At 39.3% G+C, this 23,376-nt stretch overlaps 1 protein-coding gene across 2 annotated transcripts in view; it reads left to right on the top strand.

The window, feature by feature from the left end:
- Positions 1 to 18,440, top strand: part of LOC112315745 (Fc receptor-like protein 1) — a 78,762-nt gene extending 60,322 nt beyond the window's left edge. For both annotated transcript variants that reach the window (XM_053915244.1, XM_053915245.2), the window contains 10 exons: positions 8,326 to 8,346; positions 10,572 to 10,841; positions 11,881 to 12,168; positions 12,338 to 12,616; positions 12,936 to 13,049; positions 14,292 to 14,319; positions 15,268 to 15,350; positions 15,567 to 15,637; positions 16,216 to 16,244; positions 17,165 to 18,440. In XM_053915244.1, coding sequence (XP_053771219.1) covers positions 8,326 to 8,346; positions 10,572 to 10,841; positions 11,881 to 12,168; positions 12,338 to 12,616; positions 12,936 to 13,049; positions 14,292 to 14,319; positions 15,268 to 15,350; positions 15,567 to 15,637; positions 16,216 to 16,224 — 1,163 coding nt within the window. In that variant the 3' untranslated portion in view covers positions 16,225 to 16,244; positions 17,165 to 18,440. The remainder of the gene's footprint in view (positions 1 to 8,325; positions 8,347 to 10,571; positions 10,842 to 11,880; positions 12,169 to 12,337; positions 12,617 to 12,935; positions 13,050 to 14,291; positions 14,320 to 15,267; positions 15,351 to 15,566; positions 15,638 to 16,215; positions 16,245 to 17,164) is intronic.
- Positions 18,441 to 23,376: the final 4,936 nt, after the last annotated feature.

Below are 23,376 nucleotides of genomic sequence, written 5' to 3'. Positions count from 1 at the left end.
AAATAATTTTCTTATGCCCTCCCTTTATAGCCCAAAGTCCCTCATTTCTAACTCCTGGATACTGCTAAACTGTTCTAGGTTTTTAAACTTCTATATCCTTCCTTAAACCTACTTAAATAAATGTTTAATTCCCCCCACACCATTAAAACTGCTCTTGCTTACATCATCAACCACCTCTATGTTGCCTCATCAGGATTACTTTTCAGTTCTTATTTTATTTGACCTCTCAGGAGTATCTGACACAGTTCATCACTCCCTCTTCTGGATATACATTTTAAATTAGATTCTGGAATACTATATTCTTTTGGTTTTCTTTCTAACTCAATACCTGCTTATTTACTGATCTCAAAGTGTTTCACTTGCTTAAGGTTGCTCCCTAGACTTCTCTTTTCTATTCATATTCCCTTCCCAAATTATACAATTTGGTAATTATACCTGCCACATTAAGCTTAAAATACTTAAAATCAAGCTTATTTCTCCAAATTTGACCTTTCATTTGAACACCATGTATTCAACTGCCATTCAGCTGTCTAATAAGCTTCTTAAATCAACATATCAAACAGATCCTTTGATCTTCCAAGTGTACCCCAACACTACAAAACTTAACCAATTTATCACCATGATTTCTCCCTTTTTGTAAATGTTACCACCATTTTTCCAGTTGCTATTGACAAAAATCTAGGAGTTACACTTAACTCCTGTTTTTCTTTTATATTTTATATCTGATCTGTAAGTAGTTTGTATTATACTTTCAAATTTTATTTTTTAATTATTTTATTGTTGTTCAAGTACTTTATACTGAAATTTGGCCCCTTCACAGCTTAACTGGAGCCTTGATCATACTCACTCTTTCAGAATAAACTTACACTAATATTCTCCTGCTTCTCTTGTATGTCTTTAGTCTATTCTCACAGTGTATGAGTGATTACACAAATGTAAATTAAGTCGGAACTGTCCATAGCTCCCCATAATATATAGAACAAGTTCCCAAGCTATTACCAGTTCCAAAAATCCTTCTATGACAGGCTCCTGCTTACTTCTCCCCCCCCCAATTTTATTGCTATTCAAGTACAGTTCTCTGCCTTTTCCCACAACCCCACCCTAACCCCAGCACTCCACACCCCCCTTCTGTTTCCACCCCCCCACCCCACCCCCCATTATTGTCCATGTGTCCTTTATAATTGTTCCGACAAACCCTTCACCCTTTTCCTCTATAATCCCCTCCCCTCTCCCTTCTGGTCACTGTCAGCCTGTTCTAAATGTCAATGTCTTTGGTTATATTTTGCTTGCTTGTTTGTTTTGTTGATTAGGTTCCTGTTAAAGGTGAGATCATATGGTATTTGTCTTTCACCACCTGGCTTATTTCACTTAGCATAATGCTCTCCAGGTCCATCCATGCTGTTGCAAAGGATATAAGCTCCTTCTTTCTGTCTGCTGCATAGAATTCCATTATGAAAATGTACCATAGTTTTTTACCCATTGATTTACTGATGGGCACTTAGGTTGCCACCAGTACTTGGCTATTGTAAATTGTGCTGCTATGAACATTGGTGTGCATAGGTTCTCTCAGATTGGTGTTTCAGGGTTCTTAAGATCTAATTTTAGCAGTGGAATTGCAGGGTCAAAAGGCAGATCCAGTTTTAGTTTTCTGAGGAAATTCCATACTGTTTTCCACAGTGGCTGCACCAGTCTGCAATCCCACCAACAGTGCATGAGGGTTCCCTTTTCTCCACAACCTCTTCAACACTTGTTATTTGATGCTTTGGTTAAGGCCATTCTGACCAGTGTGAGGTAGTATCTCATTGTGGTTTTAATTTGCATCTCTCTGATAGCTAGCAATACTGAGCATCTTTTCATATGTCTCTAGACCCTCTGTATGTCTTCCTTGGAGAATTGTCTGTCCAAGTCCTTTGCCCATTTTTTAATTGGGTTGCTTGTCTTCTTAGAATAGAGGCATGTGAGTTCTTTGTATATTTTGGAGATTAAACCCTTGTCTGCAGTATCATCGGCAAATATGTTTTCCCATAGGGTTGGTTCTCTTATTATTTTAATACTGTTTTCTTTAGCTATGTAGAAGCTTTTTATTTTGATGAGATCCCATTTGTTTATTCTTTCCCTTATGTCTCTTGCTTTAGGGGACATGTCTGTGAGGATGTTGCTGCATGGAATATGTGAGATTTTCCTGCCGATATTTTCCTTTAGGACTTTTATGGTGTTATGACTTATATTTAAGTCTTTTACCCACCTTGAATTAATTTTCGTGTATTGTGTAAGGTGGTGATTGTTTCATTTTTTTACACATAGCTGTCCAGATCTCCCAACACCGTCTGTTGAAGAGTCTCTTTTTGCTCCATTTTCTGCTCCTACCTCCTTTGTCAAATATTCATTGACCGTAAAGACTTGGGTTTATTTCTGGGCTCTCAGTTCTGTTCCATTGGTCTATGTGCCTGTTTTTATGCCAGTACCAGGCTTTTTTGATTACAGTGGCCTTGTAATACAATTTGATATCAGGTATTGTGATCCCTCCTACTTTGTTCTTCTTTCTCAAAATAGCTGCAGCTATTCAGGGTCGTTTATGGTTCCATATGAATTTCTGAAATGTTTGTTCTATATCTGTGAAATATGTCAGGGTACTTTAATAGGGATTACACTGAATCTATAAGTCGCTTGGGTAGTATGGACATTTTCATGATGTTAATTCTTCCAATGCATGAGCATGGTACATGCTTCCATTTGTTTGTGTCTTCCTTAATTTCTTTCTTCAATGTTGTGTAGTTTTCTGAGTACAGGTCTTTTACCTCCTTGGTTAGGTTTATTCCTAGGTACTTTATTTTTCTTGTTGCTATATCAAATGGGATTTTCCCCCCTGATTTCTGTTTTTGTTGTTTCATTGTTGGTATACAGGAATTCCTTTGATTTCTGAGTATTGACTTTGTATCCAGCTGTTTTGCCAAATTCATTTACTAGGTCAAGTAGTTTTTTGGTGGAGTCTATAGGATTTTCCATGTACACTATCATGTCATCTGCAAACAGTGACAGTTTCATTTCCTCCTTTCCAATTTGGATGCCTTTTATTTCCTTTTCTTATCTAATGGCTGTATCTAGGACTTCCAATACTATGTTGAATAGGAGTGGTGAGAGAGGGCATCCTTGTCTTGTTCCTGATCTTAGTGAGAAAGCTCTAAGGTTTTGTCCATTGAGTACGATGTTGGCTGTAGGTCTCTCATATATGGCCTTTATTATGTTGAGGAATGCTCCCTCTATTCCCACTTTGCTGAGTGTTCTTATCAGAAATGGGTGCTGTATCTTATCAAATGCGTTTTCTGCATCTATTGATATGATCATATGATTTTTGTGTTTGCTGTTGTTTATGTGATGTATTATGTTTATTGATTTGTGAATATTGTGCCATCCTTGCATCCCTGGGATGACTCCCACTTGGTTATGGTTTATGATCTTTTTAATGTATTGCTGGATGTGGTTTGCCAATATTTTGTTGAGAATTTTAGCATCTATGTTAATCAGTGATATTGGCCTCAAGTTTTCTTTCTTTGTTATGTCTCTATATGGTTTTGGGATTAGGATGATGCTGCTTTATAGAAAGAGTTTAGGAGTCTTCCATAATTTTGGATATTTTAGAATAGTCTGTGAAGGATAGGGGTTAGCTCTTCCTTAAATGCTTTGCAGAATTCTCCAGTGAAACCATCTGGTTCAGGGCTTTTGTGTGTTGGGTTTTTTTGATTACTGCTTCAATTTCGTCTGCTGTTATTGGTCTGTTCAGGCTTTCTGCTTCTTCTTCATTCAGTTTGGGAAGATTATATTTTTCTAGAAATGTTTCCAGTTCACCTAGGTTTTCCAATTTCTTGGCATACAGTTCTTCGTAGTAATTTCTCACAATCCTTTGTATTTCTGTGGTATCAGTTGTAATCTCCCCTCTTTCATTTCTGATTGTGTTTATTTGGGCCCTCTTACTTTTTTTCTTCATGAGCCTACTTAAAGGCTTGTTGATTTTGTTTATCTTTTCAAAGAGCCAACTCCTAGATTCACTGATCCTTAGAATTGTGCTTTAATTCTCTATGTCTTTTAACTTTGCTCTCTGACCTTGGTTATTTCCTTCCTTCTACTTGCTCTGGGCTGTCTTTGTTGTTATTCCTTGAGTTCTTGTAGGTGTAGGGTTAGGTTGTTTGTTTGAAATGTTTCTATGTTTTTAAGGTAGGCCCGTATTGCTATGAACTTCCCTCTCAGGACTGCCTTTGCTGTGTCCCATAGGTTTTGGGTTGTTGTGAGTTCATTTTCATTTGTTTCCAGAAAGTGTTTGATTTCTTCCCTAATCTCGTTCTTGACCCATTCATTGTTTAATAGCATGCTATTCAGTCTCCATGATTTTGAGTGTTTTGGGTTTTTTCCTTTGGGGTTGGTTTCTAGTTTCAGTCCCTTGTGGTCAGAGAAAATGCTTGATATGATTTCAATTTTCTTGAATTTGTTGAGGCTTGCTTTGTGTCCTATCATGTGGTCTATCTTTGAAAATGTTCCATGTACACTTGAAGAGAATGTGTATTTTGCTTCTTTGGGATGAAAGGCTCCCTATGTATCAGTAAGTCCATTTCATCTAGGGCATTGTTCAATGCCACAATATCTCTCTTGATATTTTGTTTGGAAGATCTGTCCATCTTTGACAGTGGGGTGTTAAATTCCCCTACTATAATTTTGCTGCTGTCAATATCTTTGTTGAAGTCCTCCAAGATTTTCTTTATGTATTTGGGTGCTCCTATGTTGGGAGTATATATGTTTACAATGTTGATAGCTTCTTGGTGGATTCTTCCTTTGAGTATTATGAAGTGACCTTCTCGGTCTCTCTTTATGGACCTTCTTTTGAAGTCTATTTTGTCTGATATGAGTATTGCTACCCCTGCTCTTTTTCCCTGTCTGTTTGCTTGTAAAATTTGTTTCCAGCCCTTCACTTTCAGTCTTTGTAGGTCTTTTGTCCTGAGGTGGGTCTTTTGTAGGCAGCATATGTGTGGGTCATGTTTTCATATCCATTCCGATATTCTGTGTTTTAATTGGGGCATATAATCCATTTATATTTAAGGTTATTATTGATAGGTACTTACTCATTGCTATTTTTCTGTTCCTATGTTCCTCTGTCTTTCACTGTTTTCCTTCTTGTTCTTAAAGCAAACGCTTTAGCATCTCTTTCAGAGCTTGTTTGGAGGAGGTATATTCTTTTATGTTTCTTTTGTCCAGGAAACTGCTTATTCGGCCTTCCATTTTAATTGAGAGCCTAGCTGGATAAAGAAGTCTTGGTCGTTGTCCTCCGGTTCTCATTACTTGAAATATTTCTTCCCATTCCCTATGGGTTGGAGCATTTCCATTGAGAAGTCAGCTGCTTACCTTATCGAGGCTCACTTGTATGTTACTTCCTGTGTCTCCCTTGCTGCCTTTAAGACTCTCTGTTTGTGTCAGAATTTTGCCATTTTAATTATGATGTGTCTTGAAGTGGGCCTCTTTGGGTTCCTCTTAATTGGGACTCTCTGTGATTCCTGGATTTGTGTGACTTTTTCTCTCATCAAATTAGGGAAGTTTTCCATCATGACTTTTTCCAACACGTTTTCTATCCCTTGCTCTTCCTCTTCTCTTTCTGGTATACCTATTACACAGATATTATTATGTTTTATGATGTCCTGCATTTCCCTTAACTCCTCTTCATTCTTTCTGAACCTTTTTTCTTTTTCATGCTCATTCTGGATGGGTTTTTTTCTTCTTTGTCCACAAGCTCACTGATCCAATCCTCTGCTTCATTGGGCCTGCTTTTCATTCCTTCTACTGTGTTCTTAAGTTCAGAAATTATATTCTTCATTTCCTCTTGGCCCTTTGATAGTTTCTATTTCCTTTTTCATGTTAATATAGTTTTCAGTGAGTTCAGTGTAGTTTCCCTGTAGGTTTTGGTAATTCTCTGTGAGCTCATTGAGCTTCCTGATAACCATTGCTTTGAAGTGAGTATCTGACAATTGACTTGCCTCTATTTCATTTAGCATTCTTTCTGAGGTGTCCTCCTTTCCTTTTTTGGGGGGATTGTTTCTTTGTCTTCCCATTGTTTGTGAGACTCTTCTTGTTAGCCTCTGCTTCTTAGGTTGCTCTGTTCTGACCCCCTAGGTTTATGGTGTGAACTTCTGTGGTAGAATGTTAATGGGGGTCAGTGTTGTGGTCTCCTTCATCTCCTGATCTCGCTGGTCTTGGGCTGTTGCTTATGTTGTCTGTCTGTATGTCTTTGCATTTTGATTATTGTTGGGTCTTTCTTTGATAGGTATTTCCCTACAGCTTGTCAACTGAGGGTCACTCCATCCACCATGTCTTGTATTCTATTGTGCAGATGTGGACAGGTTGTGTTGAAGCTGATTCTTCTGTGTGTACAAGGTTTTGAGGCTTCTTCTTGCTCCTGTTCAGTTGTTTGTTGTGAGTAATTTCTCCACTATTTAGTTGTATTTCCAGATCAGTCCTGGATTGAGGTTAGTGTGGCTTCCACTCCTTCCTTCAGTTTCTTCTGTTGTTATCTGTTGGTGGTTCCTTTTTTGGGCGGGTTCCTCTTCCAGCAGGTATACTGGGGTTCACCACTCCCACCTTGCAAGTTCTCTGGAGTAGCAAAGTGAAATTTGTCTCTTTGTCTTGGTTGTTAGCATGACCCCTGTTTGGGTCTATCTCTGGTCTTTTCAGAGCTCCATGTTTTATTGTCTCACCATCTGATTTTTCAATGTCCTCTTCAATTTTTGGTCTCTGATCTTCATATATTCTGGAATACCATTGACTGTTTGCTCTCTTCCTCAGAAGATCAGCTAGGTTTTACACCGGTGCCCAGGGGGAAGTGGACTCTGCTCTCACCTATCTCACCGCCATCTTCTCTCTGTCTGGATTACTTCTTATATACCAATATTAACTACTGTTAGTCCATTTAGTTTCAGATACACTAGTCTTATTCATCCTTATATTGTATAGGATATGCCTTCTTAAGCTCTTTGCAACTACTGTTTGTCTACTGGAAATGATCATTCCCAAATACTCAGTAGGTATTCTCTCCAATTTCATTCATGTTTCCAGCCAATTGGCATCTATCTAAATAGTCAAGGCCATGAAAAGATAATCAGTAATTTATTTCTCTTATTTATTTTTCTTATGGCACTGACCTCTCACTGAATCACACCATGTATTTGTTTTTAATTGACTCTCTTCCATTATGATGTAAATTTTTGACAGAAAAGATTACCATTTATTTTTACCACTGTAACACAAGTCCCTAGTGTATAGTATTTTTGTATAGATGGATAAAGAAAATGTGATTTAAAAAACAATTTTTATTGTTATTCAATTACAGTTGTATGCCTTTTCTCCCCATCCCTGCACCCCACGCCAGCCAAATCCCCCTCCCTTCCCCACTTCCACCCTCCCCCTTGATTTTGTCCATGTGTCCTTTATAGTAGTTCTTGTAATCTCCTCTCCTCACTGTCCCCTCCCCACTAATTGTTTTCTTTTTATCTCTGTAACTAATTACTGAAATAAGCATTTAACCTAAACAATGAGGCATCTCAAATTAAACATGGACTTCAATAGATAATAAGATAATATTTATTAAATGTAAATAAATTCTAGGTACTGGGCATTATTCTAAGCATTATATATATATCAACTTATTTAATTCTCACAAAACTCTGTGAAGAAAGTCTGTTATTATTTACATTTTATATAAAAAGGAATTCAAATCATAGAGAGATGAAGCATTTCTCTCAGGTTAACACAACTTGTAAGAGGAAGAACCCAGATTCAAATCTATGCCACCTGGCTGCAGAGCCTCTGTTTTCCACAGAATTTACAGTTCTTAGTAATTATTGTGTCTTGATCAGGAGCCTTTCCACTATATTTTTCTGACTATTGCTACCATAAGTCGGGGTGAGTAAGCTGGGTCATCCAGGCCTTTGGGACTAGGGAATGAAAATGAGGGACCTGCTAAGTAGTTATAAAACAAAGAAGTTATTGGAAATTGCTTTATAATCATAAAATGAATTATGTTTTGCTTTATGGGCAGGTGTTTTGTGGGTGATGTGGGATTAAGAAAAGAAATGCAGGGAAAGAATAAAAATGGAAGAAGGGGGAAATAGGGAGAATGGGAGGAAAATAGAGAAGAAAAGATAAAGTGTAAAGGTGAAAGGAAGGGAAAGATGTGGGAGAGATACCAGGAAAGTAAGGTCATTATTGGGAAAGCTCTTTGGAATTTTAAACTTTGCATATGTTAAAGAACTGCTGCTCTGTACTGATCTTTGCTGAATTCTCTTCCAGTTCCTCTCTGTGAACCAACCGGTGAGTTGCACTTCCCTTTCTTCTTTATGGTCTGTTTGGTATCTTGACACAAGACCAAAATCGAGGCCCCATGATGATTGACATCCGGTGACAGCTACTTATTTATATAAATAACAGTGGCTCCTTTGGGGGCCAATGCTTCTTGTGTTCACACTAGTCTTTACACTGGATATTTGCCTGCTCAGCAAGGGAGCAGGTGTTGGTTTCTCAAGACCACAGTATTTTTGTTCTGGGAAGTCCCAGCTTAGAGAGGAAGTTGCTGTTTGCACAAAGAAGATGTGGGTGCCAGAGACTGATGTTAGAAGACTTTATGCTCTCCCAGCATCATGGGCTCCAAGACCCCTGTTTTTCCTAACTGGGTGCTCCACCAAGTGTGATAGAGAAAATGTCAAAGTCACACATCCAAGGAGAACAACATTACAGTCAATCCTTGGGTCATGTGCAAAACAAAATAGTGGTGCTGATTCTTTTCAGTTTTCAGCTCTGCTGCCACCGCATTTATACAGTGTGATTTCTCTCTTAGAATCTGATTTATGCAAACTTACTTCATTGTTGTGATCCTCATTTAACGTGTTTTTTACCAGATGATGAGGAGGCAATTTCCTCTCAGAAGGAATATTTCACTAAAGCATGTTTAGATCTAGTATGGGTCAGAACTCTTTTTTGTATATAAAATACTAAACACATAATTAAAAAAAGGTTATCTTGTCACATCAAAAAACTCAGGCTGCATGTGAAGCCAGGTAATACAGGATTAGAAATTCCTATTATGAGAGATATTCAAAACCAATCCCACCTCTGAGTTCCTCACCTATTTTTGTCCAAGTCTGAATCATGCCTTGTTTTAATGCCCTTTACTCTCTAAATGCATGCATGTGCCTAATCCTAGCTTAGGCAGAAATCCAAAGCCACATCCAAGATGACAAAAGAAAAGTCCTATGACCAGGAATTTACCAGCTAGTCTCTATGCCTGAGAATTATTTTAAATAAGCTCTGAACTATAAAACCGAGCTCTAAACCCTTGCAAATGGCTCTGATGACCTACTCCATCCTCAACCCAGCTTCATTCAGAAAAGTTGGGTAAAGGTGACTAGATGCCTTTTTTCTTTTTCTTTTCTGCTCAGACCCTAAAATTCTACTGCTTCTCAGTCCTCTGGAGACTACAATTTTCCAAGGAGATAAAGTTACTCATGTGCAGGACATTCCACACCCCAGCACAGGAAAAATATTCTAGTACCATTCTAGAAACTGATTATTTTTTTAAGTTTCAGGGTAAACAGCCAATAGGAAGGATTGTAGATATTAAACCACAAATAACCTCTCAGTGATCTAGAATACTTGGTATTTTAATGTGGTGAATTAAAAAGATGCAGCAGCACTAGCTATTTTTATATTTGTTTATTCAATCCTCAAAGTTGCTGCTATTTGGGAAATTTTAAGAATTTTCCTAAGAAAAGCCCCTTTCTTTCTTTACCATAGAGATGAGTTGAAAGCAGAATACAACTATAACCATCTTTAATTCATCTAAGAAAAAAGCCCCTAAGACCAATAAAGGACACATACCTGAGGTTTAAGATATGGATTAAATTTTCTCCTTATAAATATGGCTTCTAAAGGGGTTTGCTAAGAAGTCTCAGAGCACAGGCTGTGTAGATGTGTGTTTCCAGAACACTTCCAGGCAAGTATTGTGCATGGAGAGAATCAGTAAAGAAGGCATTGAGTTTCTATATGTCTTTATCAGATTGATCCTTCAGGTCTCATATTCTGTCTTTGAAAGAGATAGTTGGAGATGTTAGGGGAAAGGAAACAGAATAAAATAACCAATGTGGCTTACAACAAGGATGAGTAAGATATATTCACTTTCCCTAAACCTTCAAGCTTCATATTCTCCAATGCCAACTACAGTAACAGTTGTCAATATTCCTGCACTAACTCCAAAAAAGATGTTCTTAGTTCACAGATAGAAACTTCAATGAGTAAGAATCAAGTCAAAGGTAAGCGTTGACTTGTGGTAAGAAGTGATGTTACAGGGGCAGGATGTTCTGGGAGTGAGCAGTTTGCAAAGGAAAGTCCATGGTTCACATGTGGGTGGTGATGTGAGTGTTGTCTATGTGTTCAGTTGGCTGGTTATCAACCTTGTTTAAAAAGCTGAGAATACAAAGTGACTCTTACCAGGAACTCTAAACCTCATTGTCCGGGAATATTTGTTTAATTCTTCTCTCTAGTGCTGCTTTTGACAATCAGGCCTTCTTTGCCCATAGAGGGTAACTCAATGACCCTGACTTGTAAGACCCAACACCCTCCAGAGAAGTTAGGGGTCCAGCTCCAGTTCTGCTTCTTCAAAGATGGCTACACCCTGGGGCTGGGTTGGAACAACTCTGCGGAGCTCCAGATCACTGCTGTGAGGACGGAAGACTCAGGGTCCTACTGGTGTGAAGCACAGACAGCTGAAACTAAAGTAATAAGGAGCAGGAATATCCAGATACAAGTGAAGAGTGAGTGCCAGTGGGGTCCTTTGCTGGGGTGGGCTTAAGGAGGGAATAAGCCTGAGCTTTCCTGGCTGGTGTGTTTTGCTCCTGCATAAATAGGTGTTGTACCTGAGCTTGTCTCTTTATCAGAGTGCTTAAAGGATCTTCCCTTATTCTTGTTATTCCCATTCAAGCAAGCAGAATAATATTTAGAAAACCCCTACTGCATGTCTTCACTCTCCTGGAGAGTGTGGGGAAAATATTTGCATAATACATACCCCAGATTACAAGTAGCTGATGCTCAATCAACACTTTAAATAGCTAGGGTGAAATATACGGTGGTGTTGTGTATATGTACGGTTGACTAGATAAAAATTCAAAGAAGAGAGAAATATGACTGAGGTGGTAAAAGAAGGCTTTCTGAAATAGGCTATTGGGAAAGGGCTTATGAAAGAAAAGTTTGGGTCTGTTTTATTAAGATAATAAAGAGGACATTTTGTGATTCTAAACCATGTTATTTGAAGTCAGGATTTATGATTCTAATATACTCTTTCATTGTCAGACAAAGATGTATCCATTGTGCTATAAAGCAAATTTTCTCCAGAAACCTGGATTTTTCCAGGCTTGCTCAAAACTCAACACTGGTGAAGGTGGAACACACACACAAAACCTAGAAAGCAAGCTTGTTCTAGCACCATGTTGGAATGATCACTCAAACACAGGCAGTTTGATTTGAACCTGGAATTTTAATAACTATGCTTTTGTGTCTTGTAAAATGAATGTTTGAGATATTAGCATTTTGGGAAAGTCCATTGTCATAGGGAGGGAGGCAATACTGCATCCTCCATGGTAATGTCATGGTGACTTTCTTACCCTGCCACCATCAAACCAAACAATGCCAATTCCTAGTCAGCAGAAACATGAGCCCCTTTCCCCACACTTCACTATTAACCTATATAAATCATTGACTTTATCCAAGGCCTTTTCTTTCTGGATGGTAACAACTACTCTGTCCTTAGAACTCTTCCTACTCAGAGCTCTCATATGTCATTTTGTGTTTGTGCAGGAATCCCCGTCTATAATGTGAGCTTGGAGACACAGCCTCCTGGGGGACATGTGATGGAGGGAGAAAAACTGGTTCTTGTCTGCTTGGTCCCTGGGGGAACAGGAGACATCACTTTCCTCTGGTACAAAGGGGCCCTGGGTTTAAACCTGGAATCGAAGACCCAGCGCTCACTGAAAGCAAAGTTTGAGATTCCTATGGTGAGGGAAAGTGATGCCGAGAAATATTACTGTGCAGCTGACAATGGCTTTGGTCCCAGTCTCAGTGGGCTAGTGAGCATCACTGTCAGAAGTAAGTTCCACTACCCTTTAGCTCAGTTATCAGATCACAAATTGGGCTCCATGTTCCCTTGCGGCATCCTGACAAAAGTTGAATGAGGCTGAGCCCCTGTGGGAAGAGATTATGAGTTTGTCACATACATTATCAGAGACCCTCTCAGACATTGCATTATCTCTGTCAGTTCCAGTGTCTCGCCCTGTTCTCACCCTCAGGGCTCCTGGGGCCCAGAAGGTAGTGGGGGATGTAATAGAACTTCACTGTGAAGCATGGAGAGGATCTCCTCCAATTTTGTACCAGTTTTATCATGAGAATGTCACCATGGGGAACAGCTCAGCCCCCTTTGGAGGAGGAGTATCCTTCAACTTCTCTCTGACTGCAGAACATTTTGGCAACTATTTCTGTGAGGCCAAGAATGGCCTGGGAGCCCAATGCAGTGAGGTGGTGACACTCAACATCACAGGTATGGAACAGTCTTAGCCAATGTCTTTTTTTCCACAGCCTGGGAGAGTTTTGCTGACCTCACAGTGTTTCTGCTGCTATATTACCAAAGATTGGGTTTTAGTGGGTGGCACATATCTGAGGGGGCATGGAGGACATAATGACCAGGTGCATCTCTTCTTTTATCATTTGTAAAAAGCTGCAAGACTCTAGATAAAGAAGTTTCACTACCCCCTCTCCCTGCTGTGAGCAGACCTTGGCCACAATGCATACTCAAGGTGTCTGCTCTCTAAATCAAAGACCTTCTCATTGGCAGCTCATGCATGGGTTTCTCTCCCCAGTGCCTACAGAGGACAGAAAAAACCTTACTTCAGCAATCTTTCAGGGGTTGCCTGGAATTCTTGTTCTGACTGCCATGGTCCTATTATTTTTCTGTTGGCTCAAGAGAAAAATAGGTTAGTATACATAGAGATTGTTATGTTGTTGCTGTGACCTTTGTTGTTACTGTGACCTGTGAAAATGGCTATGTTTGTGATGCATATACTGTAAGGATAATGGGGGAAAGAAGGGGAAGGGTCATCAAGCAACAGGGACAAAGCCAAAGGGGGATATGATTGGGGGTGGGAGGTGGGGGTAGGTGGGGCAGGGGAAAGTGGTGGCTGGAAAATGGAGACAACTTTACTTGAACAACAATAAAAGAAAAAAAGAGAGAAAAGTGAATATATTCTGTTAATTACCATCCCTACAGATTTGCTGACAAGACTCAGCATGGGAATGGCACATATTAAAGTAGTGCAATGTTAGTAAACTTTTCCATCCCCTTTGTGTTCTCAGTTAAGGTCCAACTGATATCTAGTGCCTTTGTGATTTAATTTTTATATAAAAATGTAACTTTAAATAATTAATCAGCTACTGGAAGAGAAATACAGTGAGCGGTTCCAGCTATACTGACCATCTCATAACTAAAGTCAATACATCAATTCTTATTCACCTTAGAATACAGTCACATGCTTCCCCCACTCTGAAATTCTTGTCTATGCATCCATACTTTCTACTCATTGCTTTAACTTTTCCACTTTTTGGCCTAAATGTCATTCTTTTCCAAAAGGCTTTACTTGGCCACACAGCCTACAATTCTTTTTCATTGTTCTTCATCAAAGTACCAAGTTATTTAGTTTCACATTTTATCACAATTGGTAATTAAATATTTATTTTTATGTTTAATCTTGGTTTCTTGTTCTCCATTGATCAAGTTGGAGATGGGGCAAGAGAAGACAATGTGAGATTCTTATTTAAATCACATGATTTTTCTGCATCTTTGTGCACCTCACCCCATCTATGATGTGGTTGAGGCAGTGCTTGTTTTGAGGAGTATTGTCACAATAAGATTAGGTGGTGTGTCTGTAAAACCAGAAACAAAAAATATAGTAGGTATAAGGTTCAGAGGCTTGAGCTCAAGTCTTAACTTTGATATTTACTGAGGTTGGGAAGCTTGTTTAACTTTTCTAGACCTGAGTGTCTTCATCTGCAAAATAAAGAATCTGCTTGAATGACTGCCAGGATGTTCTTTGGGCATACAGTGACACCTTGTGACAGGCACACTGGCATGAAAAACATTCCTTGCACAAGAGCTACATAAAAACACTAAGAAAAAGAGTTCCTCCATTGACATGTGTGCTCATTTGTTTGATTTGCAGGAAAAAATTCAGCCAGGGATACATGCAGGTGAGGCTTCTGTTTTCTCTGCCTGCACTTCTAGTGTAGAAAAATTGATTTAAATAATTGAATTGTCCCCTTTCAAGAGATTTTTTTCCTATTTTTGTTGTATCCAAAACATCCGCTCCATAGTTCTCTCATTGATAAGTGAATATTCATTGTTATTCCTCTTCTTTTATATGTTGACTAACTAATTCAAAGCCTTTCATCATTCTTCCTAACTTACCTCTTTCACTAAATCTGAATAAGATAAATATATTGCTTTGACCCATTTTATGCATTCATTCAATCAATTAACCAATATCTGAGGGTCTGTAAGTCATTCTATTGAGTGCTGAAAGGCATGAAAATACATAAATATCTGGAGTGGTGAAGTATTGTACAATTGTTAAGCTATACACACATTTCTGTAACACAAGCTACAGAGTAATAAACATACTGAAATTTTTATGATAAAGTTTTTTAGAAGTGTAGAAGAGGAAAAGATTTTTGAATACTTTAACCTGGAGATATCTATGTTTAGTTAACATTTTTATAGTGTGTTCTTGTTTATGACAACAAAAACATTATTTTGCCTAGCAACCTGTTTTCCATCTTGAGTTAATCAGTATTTCTTCATTTAATATGTACTGAGCACCTGTAAAATGAATGGCACTGTTTCAGGTGTGGGCAACACCACAGTGAGCCAGTCAGATAAGGACCTTACATTCATGGAATATATACCCTAGTGATACTCTGGGCATTTTCAGCTCTTACTCAGTCCATGTATAGGTCTGGGGCTTATACCATACAACTGTATTGATTGCTGATTTTCTCAGAAATTACTATTCTGAGTACAATATTAGGATTTTTCTAGTAGGTTTCTCTCATTCAATGTCTTACTCATAATCCCAGATAATGATCTGGGACATCTAAAATGCTATCCCAGATGGGTAGTATGTGTTTCTGTGTTTTCAGGAGTTCTTCCAGCCCTGTACCCCAAGGATCCACATATGTCAACTCAACTGTCACAGAGCAACTGCAGTCCATATATGAAAATGGTGAGGATTCCCAAATGACCTGGATAAAAGTAGGTAGAGTGACCTGGGGAAGAGAGAATTGGGTGATGTCTGCTAGTCAAACCTGACCCTGCTGTGCTCCAGCCACCTCTGCAAATAGATGAATCACTTGTCTTCATGGCTGTGTTAGGTGGTAGGAGCATGTTAAATTGCTGGAAGATGGGATTGTGTCATCATGCCTCCCTGTTTCTCTTTCAGTAAATGTTGTAAGTGGAGATGAGGTTTATTCTTTGGTGTACTATATGCAACAGGAACAGCAATTAGCAGAGGTAAGACCTGAGGAAGTGAATTTGTCTCTCACTTTTGTTTTTCCTCAAGCTGAGGAGTGGCTGTGTACAGCAGTGTTCTTTGGGGTTGCTGCTTCTACCTTTGGAGCTGACTGTTGTGCCTATCTAAAAACTGGACTTTGTTCTGGAACCTGCTTCAAGTAGAGCCCATTGCTGATGCTAACTTGGTCTGACTGTGGAATGTATATCTTACTCTGTAGTCAGGTGGAAGCATTGGAGAGGCTGGCTTCCACCTGTCCTCTTTGAGTAACCCTATGTACTCCCGACAATACCCCAACACAGCTGCCTAGTTGTTACTGTTATCCTACCTAGTACATGGTGGGCCCACAAATGCTGAGAGGTATAAATGCTAGGAGGGACTTACTATCCCACCTCCAGTGTGCTAATTTTTCTCTGCATAATAAGGGAATTATATTTGTGATAGGCAGAAAAGACAAAAATATTATTGGAAATAAGTCAATGGGAAATGGGAGAAGAAAAAGCCTTTATTATCACTGATTTAGTGAAAGACGTTAAGTGTAAGTGAAATCTCATAGCATGTATCTTTTTCTCCACAGTAGAATCCCTGAAGACACATACTGAGGATATGGTGAGTTAATATCCCTTTTGTTCTTACATCCATGCTCCTTCTTTCTTCTGGGGTCTGGTTCTCACACTTTCGAAATTATGGCCACTATGGAAAAACAAAAGATCCCATGGCCTATCTTCTTTATCTTCTCTCACGGTAGAGGTACAAACATTTAATTGTACCGGCAAAGTGTCACTGCAGAAGAAAATTTGGGAGGCTTACATATGCATATCTTTTAGTCATAAACATATGAATGATTTGGGAGTAAACTGTGATATATACCTGGTATAAAAATTCTATTTGAAAATCTTTACACTGAAATACTCTTGAGCCATACATACATAAATTTATGCTGTAAGGCTAACCAAGCAGCACATAGAAATCTGAATGAATAAGCTAAACAATGAATTTTGTCATTAAAATCAGTAATTTCCAAACTTTGAATAGTTCATGACATCACTGATGATACAAAAATGTTTTTATAAAATGCAGGAATTCTAATTCTGTATGTCTGTGAGGACATAGGTGCTTTGTAATTTTGTCTAGTGTTGTGTGACAGTCAAATGTATCAGTAAAGTATTCAAGTCCTTGATAAACTCCAGTCTAGTGTGATGCTAAATTAAGTGTATGAATACACGATTCTGACACTTAAAAAAAATGATAGCCCATGGAACTGCCAATGGCCCATAAGAATTAGAGAAGTCTTTGCATGTTTGCATCAGTTTACAGCTCATCAGCAGCACCTTTGTCTTCCCCCAGTAAAGTGCAGACTCTTTGAAAATGCTTGCTTAGGGCCACAGACTTTCAAGAATCTCTAATTCATATGCTGCATGGCACACCATGATAAGATGCATTTATGCTGATCAGGAAATAAAACTGATGGGAGGCATGTTCTACTCATCTTCCCTGCTCTGGCCCTATCCCTCTGCTTTTGTTTCTAGGACTCTTCAGTTATTTATTCTTGACTGAAGAAAGCAAGACTTATAGATGTAAACTATGAAGATGCTATGTAAAGTTATGGAAGACGGCTCTTTGAAACCATTTGTGACCCTATGCCTCAGAACCACTATGTTCTTGAGAGATCCTGGAGAATAAGCTTCCCAGTAAACTCATACAGGTGCTTTCCTCCTCAAGACTATTTCTACATCTACTGTAAAATGAAGTTGGCTCAATTCCTGAAGAGACCATCCAGGAGAATCAACATGAATGTAGGAGTGGAAAGGACTTTGTTACCAGAACCTGATTCTTAGTGGTTTTTTAGGCACAGGTCAAATTTTTCTCTAACATCTTTTTCTAAGAGGAACAGGACAGGAAAAAAGAACTTAGGATCTTGGGGTAGAGGGGCAGTAAAAAAAACCCTTAGGTTTATAGTGCACAAAACCTAACATTAGTGATTTCATGGGACTGCTCCATATAGAGAGCTGTGTGTATATAATTTTGTCCAAGTGCTTTTTCTTCTCAGATAGTATTGATCTCCAGCCCTACAACTTACATTAATTATCCTGTTTCTCCATAAAATATATTACTTGTAACATTTGGAGTCACAACTACCAAATTAGAATTAAAACAAAGTTATAGCCCTGGCTAGTGTGGCTCAGTTGTTTGAAGCATTGTCCCATACACTGAAAGTTCGCAGGTTCGATTTCCAGTCAGCTCACATACCCTGGTTGCAGGTTTGTTCCCTGTGGGGTGTATGCAGGAGGCAACCGATTGGTGTTTCTCTTATATTGATGTCTCTCTCTCCCCTTCATTTCTCAATAAATATATCCTTGGGTTAGAATTAAAAAAAAACAAAACAAAACAGTTTCATAAGGCATTATTGGAGTTATACTCAATTTTATTTTTATGTACAGGCCAGTCTAGATTTATTAAAAAAATAATATTTGTGTTACCACAGCCAATGTTCTGCATTTGTTGCAGCCTCTAGAAGCTTCGTGAATGTAATTTTCCTTTTTTTATTCACAAATGCTTTGAAAATGTGTTGGTATGATTTGAAGTTTCTATTTTTAATCAATTGCTAATTCTTATAAGTTAAAGCAATTTGAAGCATAAAATGTAAAAGTTAAAGTCTTCCTTTATAATCTAACATCAGAAGTGATATAGATAGTTAAAAATTTAGCATTGTTAAACTGACAATAACCAGAGGGGAGGTGGGAAGGGATAATGCGGGAAAAAGGGTAAGGGTTTTCAGGAGCATGTATAAAGGACACATGGACAAAACCAAAATGGGGTGAGATCAAGGGTGGGAAGTGGGGATGGCTGGGGTGGGGCAGAGTGGTAGGGGAAAAATGGAAACAACTGTACTAGAACAGCAAAATAAAGGAAAAAAAAAAGCATTGTTAAAATCATAGCTCTGTAGATATTTTTTGTTTTTTTAAATAAACTTTTAATTATTTTTCTATGTGTGTACGTTTATACATGTATATATTTACAATATACTTATTCAAAAAATATCATGAAGTATTTTTAAATTTATTTTTCAGTTACAATTGCCCTACATTTTTCCCCATTGCTCTCCCCTACCCTATCCCCCACAATTCCCACAGTCAATCTCCTCCATAGTCTGTGCCCATGAGTCCTCTATTTGTGTTCCTTTGCTTAGCCCTTTCCTTCTTTCCTCCATTATCCCTGCCCACCCCTCTTGTCACTGTCAATTTGTTCTTTATTTCCAAGCTTCTGGTTCTATTTTGCTCATTTGTTTGTTTTGTTGATTAGGTCCCACTTTTAGGTGAGATCATATGGTATTTGTCTTTCACCACCTGACTTATTTCACTTAACATAATGCTCACAAGTTCCATTCATGCTTAGCCAAGGGTAAGAGTTCCTTCTTTCTTTCTGCTGATGTTACTACCTTTTATTCCTTTAGGCAAACATATCAATGAACAAATAGGATAAATATAAAGAAGAAAATCCTATGGTAAACTCAGAAGAAGCATCTGATTCTGAATTTGGTCAGTTTTCTTAGATGATGTTATTTTACTTATCTCTCTAAAATTAAGGAAAACTGCTTTATTTTCTTCTTCGTTGCTCAAAATCCAGAGCATCCTGTTCAATGATGTTTCAACTGGTTTTATATATTTGTGAATTTTTAATTTTCTGCAATCATTTAATTTTTTCCTCTTCTTTCTTTTTAAGTTTTTTATTAAGTATATTTTAACATTTTATTATAATATTAGGGTTGTCCCATTTTCCCCTTTGGCCCCCTCCACCCAGTACCCCTTTTCCCTCCCACAGTGTCCCCCTTAGTTCATGTCCATGGATCATATATATGATTTCTTTGGCTTTTCCACTTCCCATACTATTCTCAACGATCCCTGTCTATTCTGTACCCGCCAACTATGCTTCTTATTCCCTGTACCATTTCCCTCATTCTCCCAACACCTCCTACCCACTAACAACTCTTCATGTGATCTTCATCTTTACAATGCTTTTCCTGTTACAGTTGCTTGCCCGGTTTGTTTTTGGTTATTATTTACATTCCATTGTAGATAGTTGTGAGTTTGTTGTCATTTTACTGTTCATAGTTTTGATCTACTTTTTCTTAGTTTAGTCCCTTCAACATTTTATACAACAAGAAATTGGTGACGATGAAATCCTTTAGTTTTCCCTTGTCTTGGAAGCACTTTATCTGCCCTTCAATTCTAAATGATAGCTTTGATGGATAGAGTAATCTTGGATATAGGGCATTGTTTATCATCTCTTTGAATTCTTCTTACCATTCTCTTCTTGTCTCCAAGGTTTCTTTTGAGAAATCAGGTGATAGTCTTATGGGAACTCCTTTGTAGGTAACTCTCCTTTTTTCTTCCTGCTTTTAAGATTCTCTCTTATGTCCTATCCCTTACTTTCACTATTCCTCCTCCATCAAAGCTTGTGTAAGCACTCTGCTTTCTAAAGTCAGCTCACATCCCTTTTCCCTTCTAATAAGAGTCTTATATCTTTTTCACCTTTAATAAAATGTGGCTAGTTGGGTGAACTACCACAGTAATTGCTGTGCTTCTCCAAAGGATATCCTATTTGTTCACTACTTGTTAGCACTGTTAATACCATAGAACACTCTCCCACTGTCTTATTCCATTTCCTCTCACCCTACCCTTGCCCTGGGTTTCTGTGTCCCTCAAAATCTATTTTGTATTTACTTTTTTTTTTTTTTTGGCTTAATGCATATTTATTTGCTCACAGTTCTGGAGGCTAGAAGTTCAAGATCAATGTGCCCGCAGGGCTGGCTGACAGATGATCACCTTCTTACTTTGTCCTGACCGGGTCTTTCTTTTGTGTGTGCCCATGTCCATGGTGTCTCTCTTTTTTTTTTAAATATATTTATTGATTATGCTATTACAGTTGTCCCATTTCCCCCCCCACTCCACTCCATCCTGCCCACCCCCCTCCCTCCCACATTCCCCCCCCATAGTTCATGTCCATGGGTCATACTTATAAGTTCTTTGGCTTCTACATTTCCTACACTATTTTTACCCTCCCCCTGTCTATTTGCCACCTATCATCTATGCTACTTATTCTCTGTATCTTTACCCCCCTCTCCCCCTCCCACTCCCTTATTGACAACCCTCATGTTCTAGTTGTTTGCCTAGTTTGCTCTCATTTTTGTTTTAGGTGTGGTCGTTAATAACTGTGAGTTTGCTGTCATTTTTACTGTTCCTATTTTTGATCTTCTTTTTCTTAGGTAACTCCCTTTAACCTTTCATATAATAAGGGCTTGGTGATGATGAGCTTCTTTAACTTGACCTTATGTGAGAAGCACTTTATCTTCCCTTCCATTCTAAATGATAGCTTTGCTGGATACAATAATCTTGGATGTAGGTCCTTGCGTTTAATCTTGGGTAATGTAATTATGATGTGCCTTGTTGTGTTCCTCCTTGGGTCCAGCTTCTTTGGGACTCTCTGAGCTTCCTGGACTTCCCGGGAGTCTATTTCCTTTGCCAGATCGGGGAAGTTCTCCATTATTTGTTCAAATAAGTTTTCAATTTTTTGTTCTTTCTCTTCTCCTTCTGGCACCCCTATAATTCGGATGTTGGAACGTTTCAAGGTGTCCTGGAGGTTCCTAAGCCTCTCCTCATTTTTCCAAGTTCTTGTTTCTTCATTCTTTTCTGGTTGGATGTTTGTTTCTTCCTTATGGTCCATACCATTGATTTGAGTCCCAGTTTCCTTCTCATCACTATTGGTTCCCTGTACATTTTCCTTTGTTTCTCTTAGCATAGGCTTCATTTTTTCATCTGTTTTTCGAACAGATTCAACCAAGTCTGTGAGCATATTGATAACCAGTGCTTTGAACTGTTTATCCGATAGGTTGGCTATCTCTTCGTTGCTTAGTTGTATTTTTTCTGGAGCTTTGAAGTGTTCTGTCATTTGGGCCATTTTTTTGTTTGTTTGTTTGTCTTGGCACATCTGTTACTTTAAGGGGTGGAGCCTTAGGTGTTCACCGGGGCAGGGTAATGCTGGTCACAGTGCTGTGACGCTATACCTGGGGGAGGGGCCGAGAGGGAGCAATGGCGCCTGCCTCACTCTCCTCCGGATTTCAGTCTTTCACTCCGATACCCACAATCAAACTGGGCCACTCTGGTGCTGGTTCCCGAGTAAGTGGGCCTGTGCACACTCTAGGCCCCTGTGGGTCTCTCCAACAACCTCTCCTGTGAGGCTGGGAGTCTCTCCTGCTGCCGCCCCAACCCCCAGGGGCACTTTCAATCAGAGGTTTGAGGCTTTATTTCCCCGAGCTGGAGCCCTGGGCTGCATGGTCTGCTTCGCTGCCCGCCGTTTGTCCGGTTTATCTGTGGGTGAATGTGGTGCCGCAGGGTGCTACCCGCCACTCTGCCTGCCCCACTCTCCGCCACTCTGAGTCCGGCCCTCTGGGTTTATCTGTGCAAATGTGGAGCCGCAGGGTCCGCTAGTGCTCGGACTGCCTGCCCCGTTCATCCCACACTCCGCCAGTCTCAGTCCTGCCACAGCCACGCGAGTCCTCTCCACCAAGGTGCCCGTCTCTGCCCCTCCTACCAGTCTGGATGAATGTTTATTTTCTATTTTCTTGGTGTTGGTCCCCCTTGCTGTTCGATTCTCTGTCAGTTCTGGTTGTGGGAGGAGGCGCAGTGTGTCTACCTACGTCGCCATCTTGGTTCCTCTATCATGGTGTCTCTTTATGTGTCCAAATTTCCTCTTCTTCTAACGACACCAGTCAGATTGAATTAGGGCCCAACCTAACAGCCTTTTTTTTTTTCTTTTTAAATTTTTATTGTTATTCAATTACAGTTGTATGCCTTTTCTCCCCATCCCTCCACCCCACCCCAGGTGAACCCACCTCCCTCCCCCACCTCCACCCTCCCCCTTGGTTTTGTCCATGTGTCCTTTATAGTATTTCCTATAATCCCCTCTTCCCACTGTCCCCCCCCCCCCCCCCCCCCCCCGCTCTGGCTATTCTTAGATTGTTCTTAACTTCAATGTCTCTGGTTATATTTTGTTTGGTTTTTTCTTCTATTGATTATGTTCCAGTCAAAGGTGAGATCATATGGTATTTGTCCCTCACCACCTGGCTTATTTCACTCAGCATAATGCTCTCCAGTTTCATCCATGCTGTTGCAAAGGGTATAAGCTCCTTCTTTCTCTCTGCTGCTTAGAATTCCATTGTGTAAATATACCATAGTTTTTGGATCCACTCGTTTGCTGATGGGCACTTAGGTTGCTTCCAGTACTTGGCTATTGTAAATTGTGCTGCTATGAACATTGGGGTGCATAGGTTCTTTTGGATTGGTGTTTCAGCATTCTTAGGGTATAATCCCAGCAGCAGAATTGCTGGGTCAAAGTGCAGTTCCATTTTTAGTTTTCTGAGGAAATTCCATAATGTTTTCCACAGTGGCCTCACCAGTCTGCATTCCCACCAACAGTGCACTAGGGTTCCCTTTTCTCCGCATCCTCTTCAACATTTGTTTGTTGTTTTGTTTCTGTTGGCCACTCTGACTGGTGTCAGATGGTACCTCATTGTGGTTTTAATTTGCATCTCTCTGATGGCTAGTGATGCTGAGCATCTTTTCATATATCCCTGGGCCCTCTGTATGTCTTCCTTGGAGAAGTGTCTGTTCAAGTCCTTTGCCCATTTTTTAATTGGGTTGTTTGTCTTCCTGGAGTGTAGTTGTGTGAGTTCTTTATATAT

Source organism: Desmodus rotundus, chromosome 12 (genome assembly GCF_022682495.2).
Source record: "Desmodus rotundus isolate HL8 chromosome 12, HLdesRot8A.1, whole genome shotgun sequence".
NCBI lineage: Eukaryota > Metazoa > Chordata > Mammalia > Chiroptera > Phyllostomidae > Desmodus > Desmodus rotundus.
Note: the sequence above shows the minus strand (reverse complement) of the source record. Positions and strands in the feature narration are given on the sequence as shown.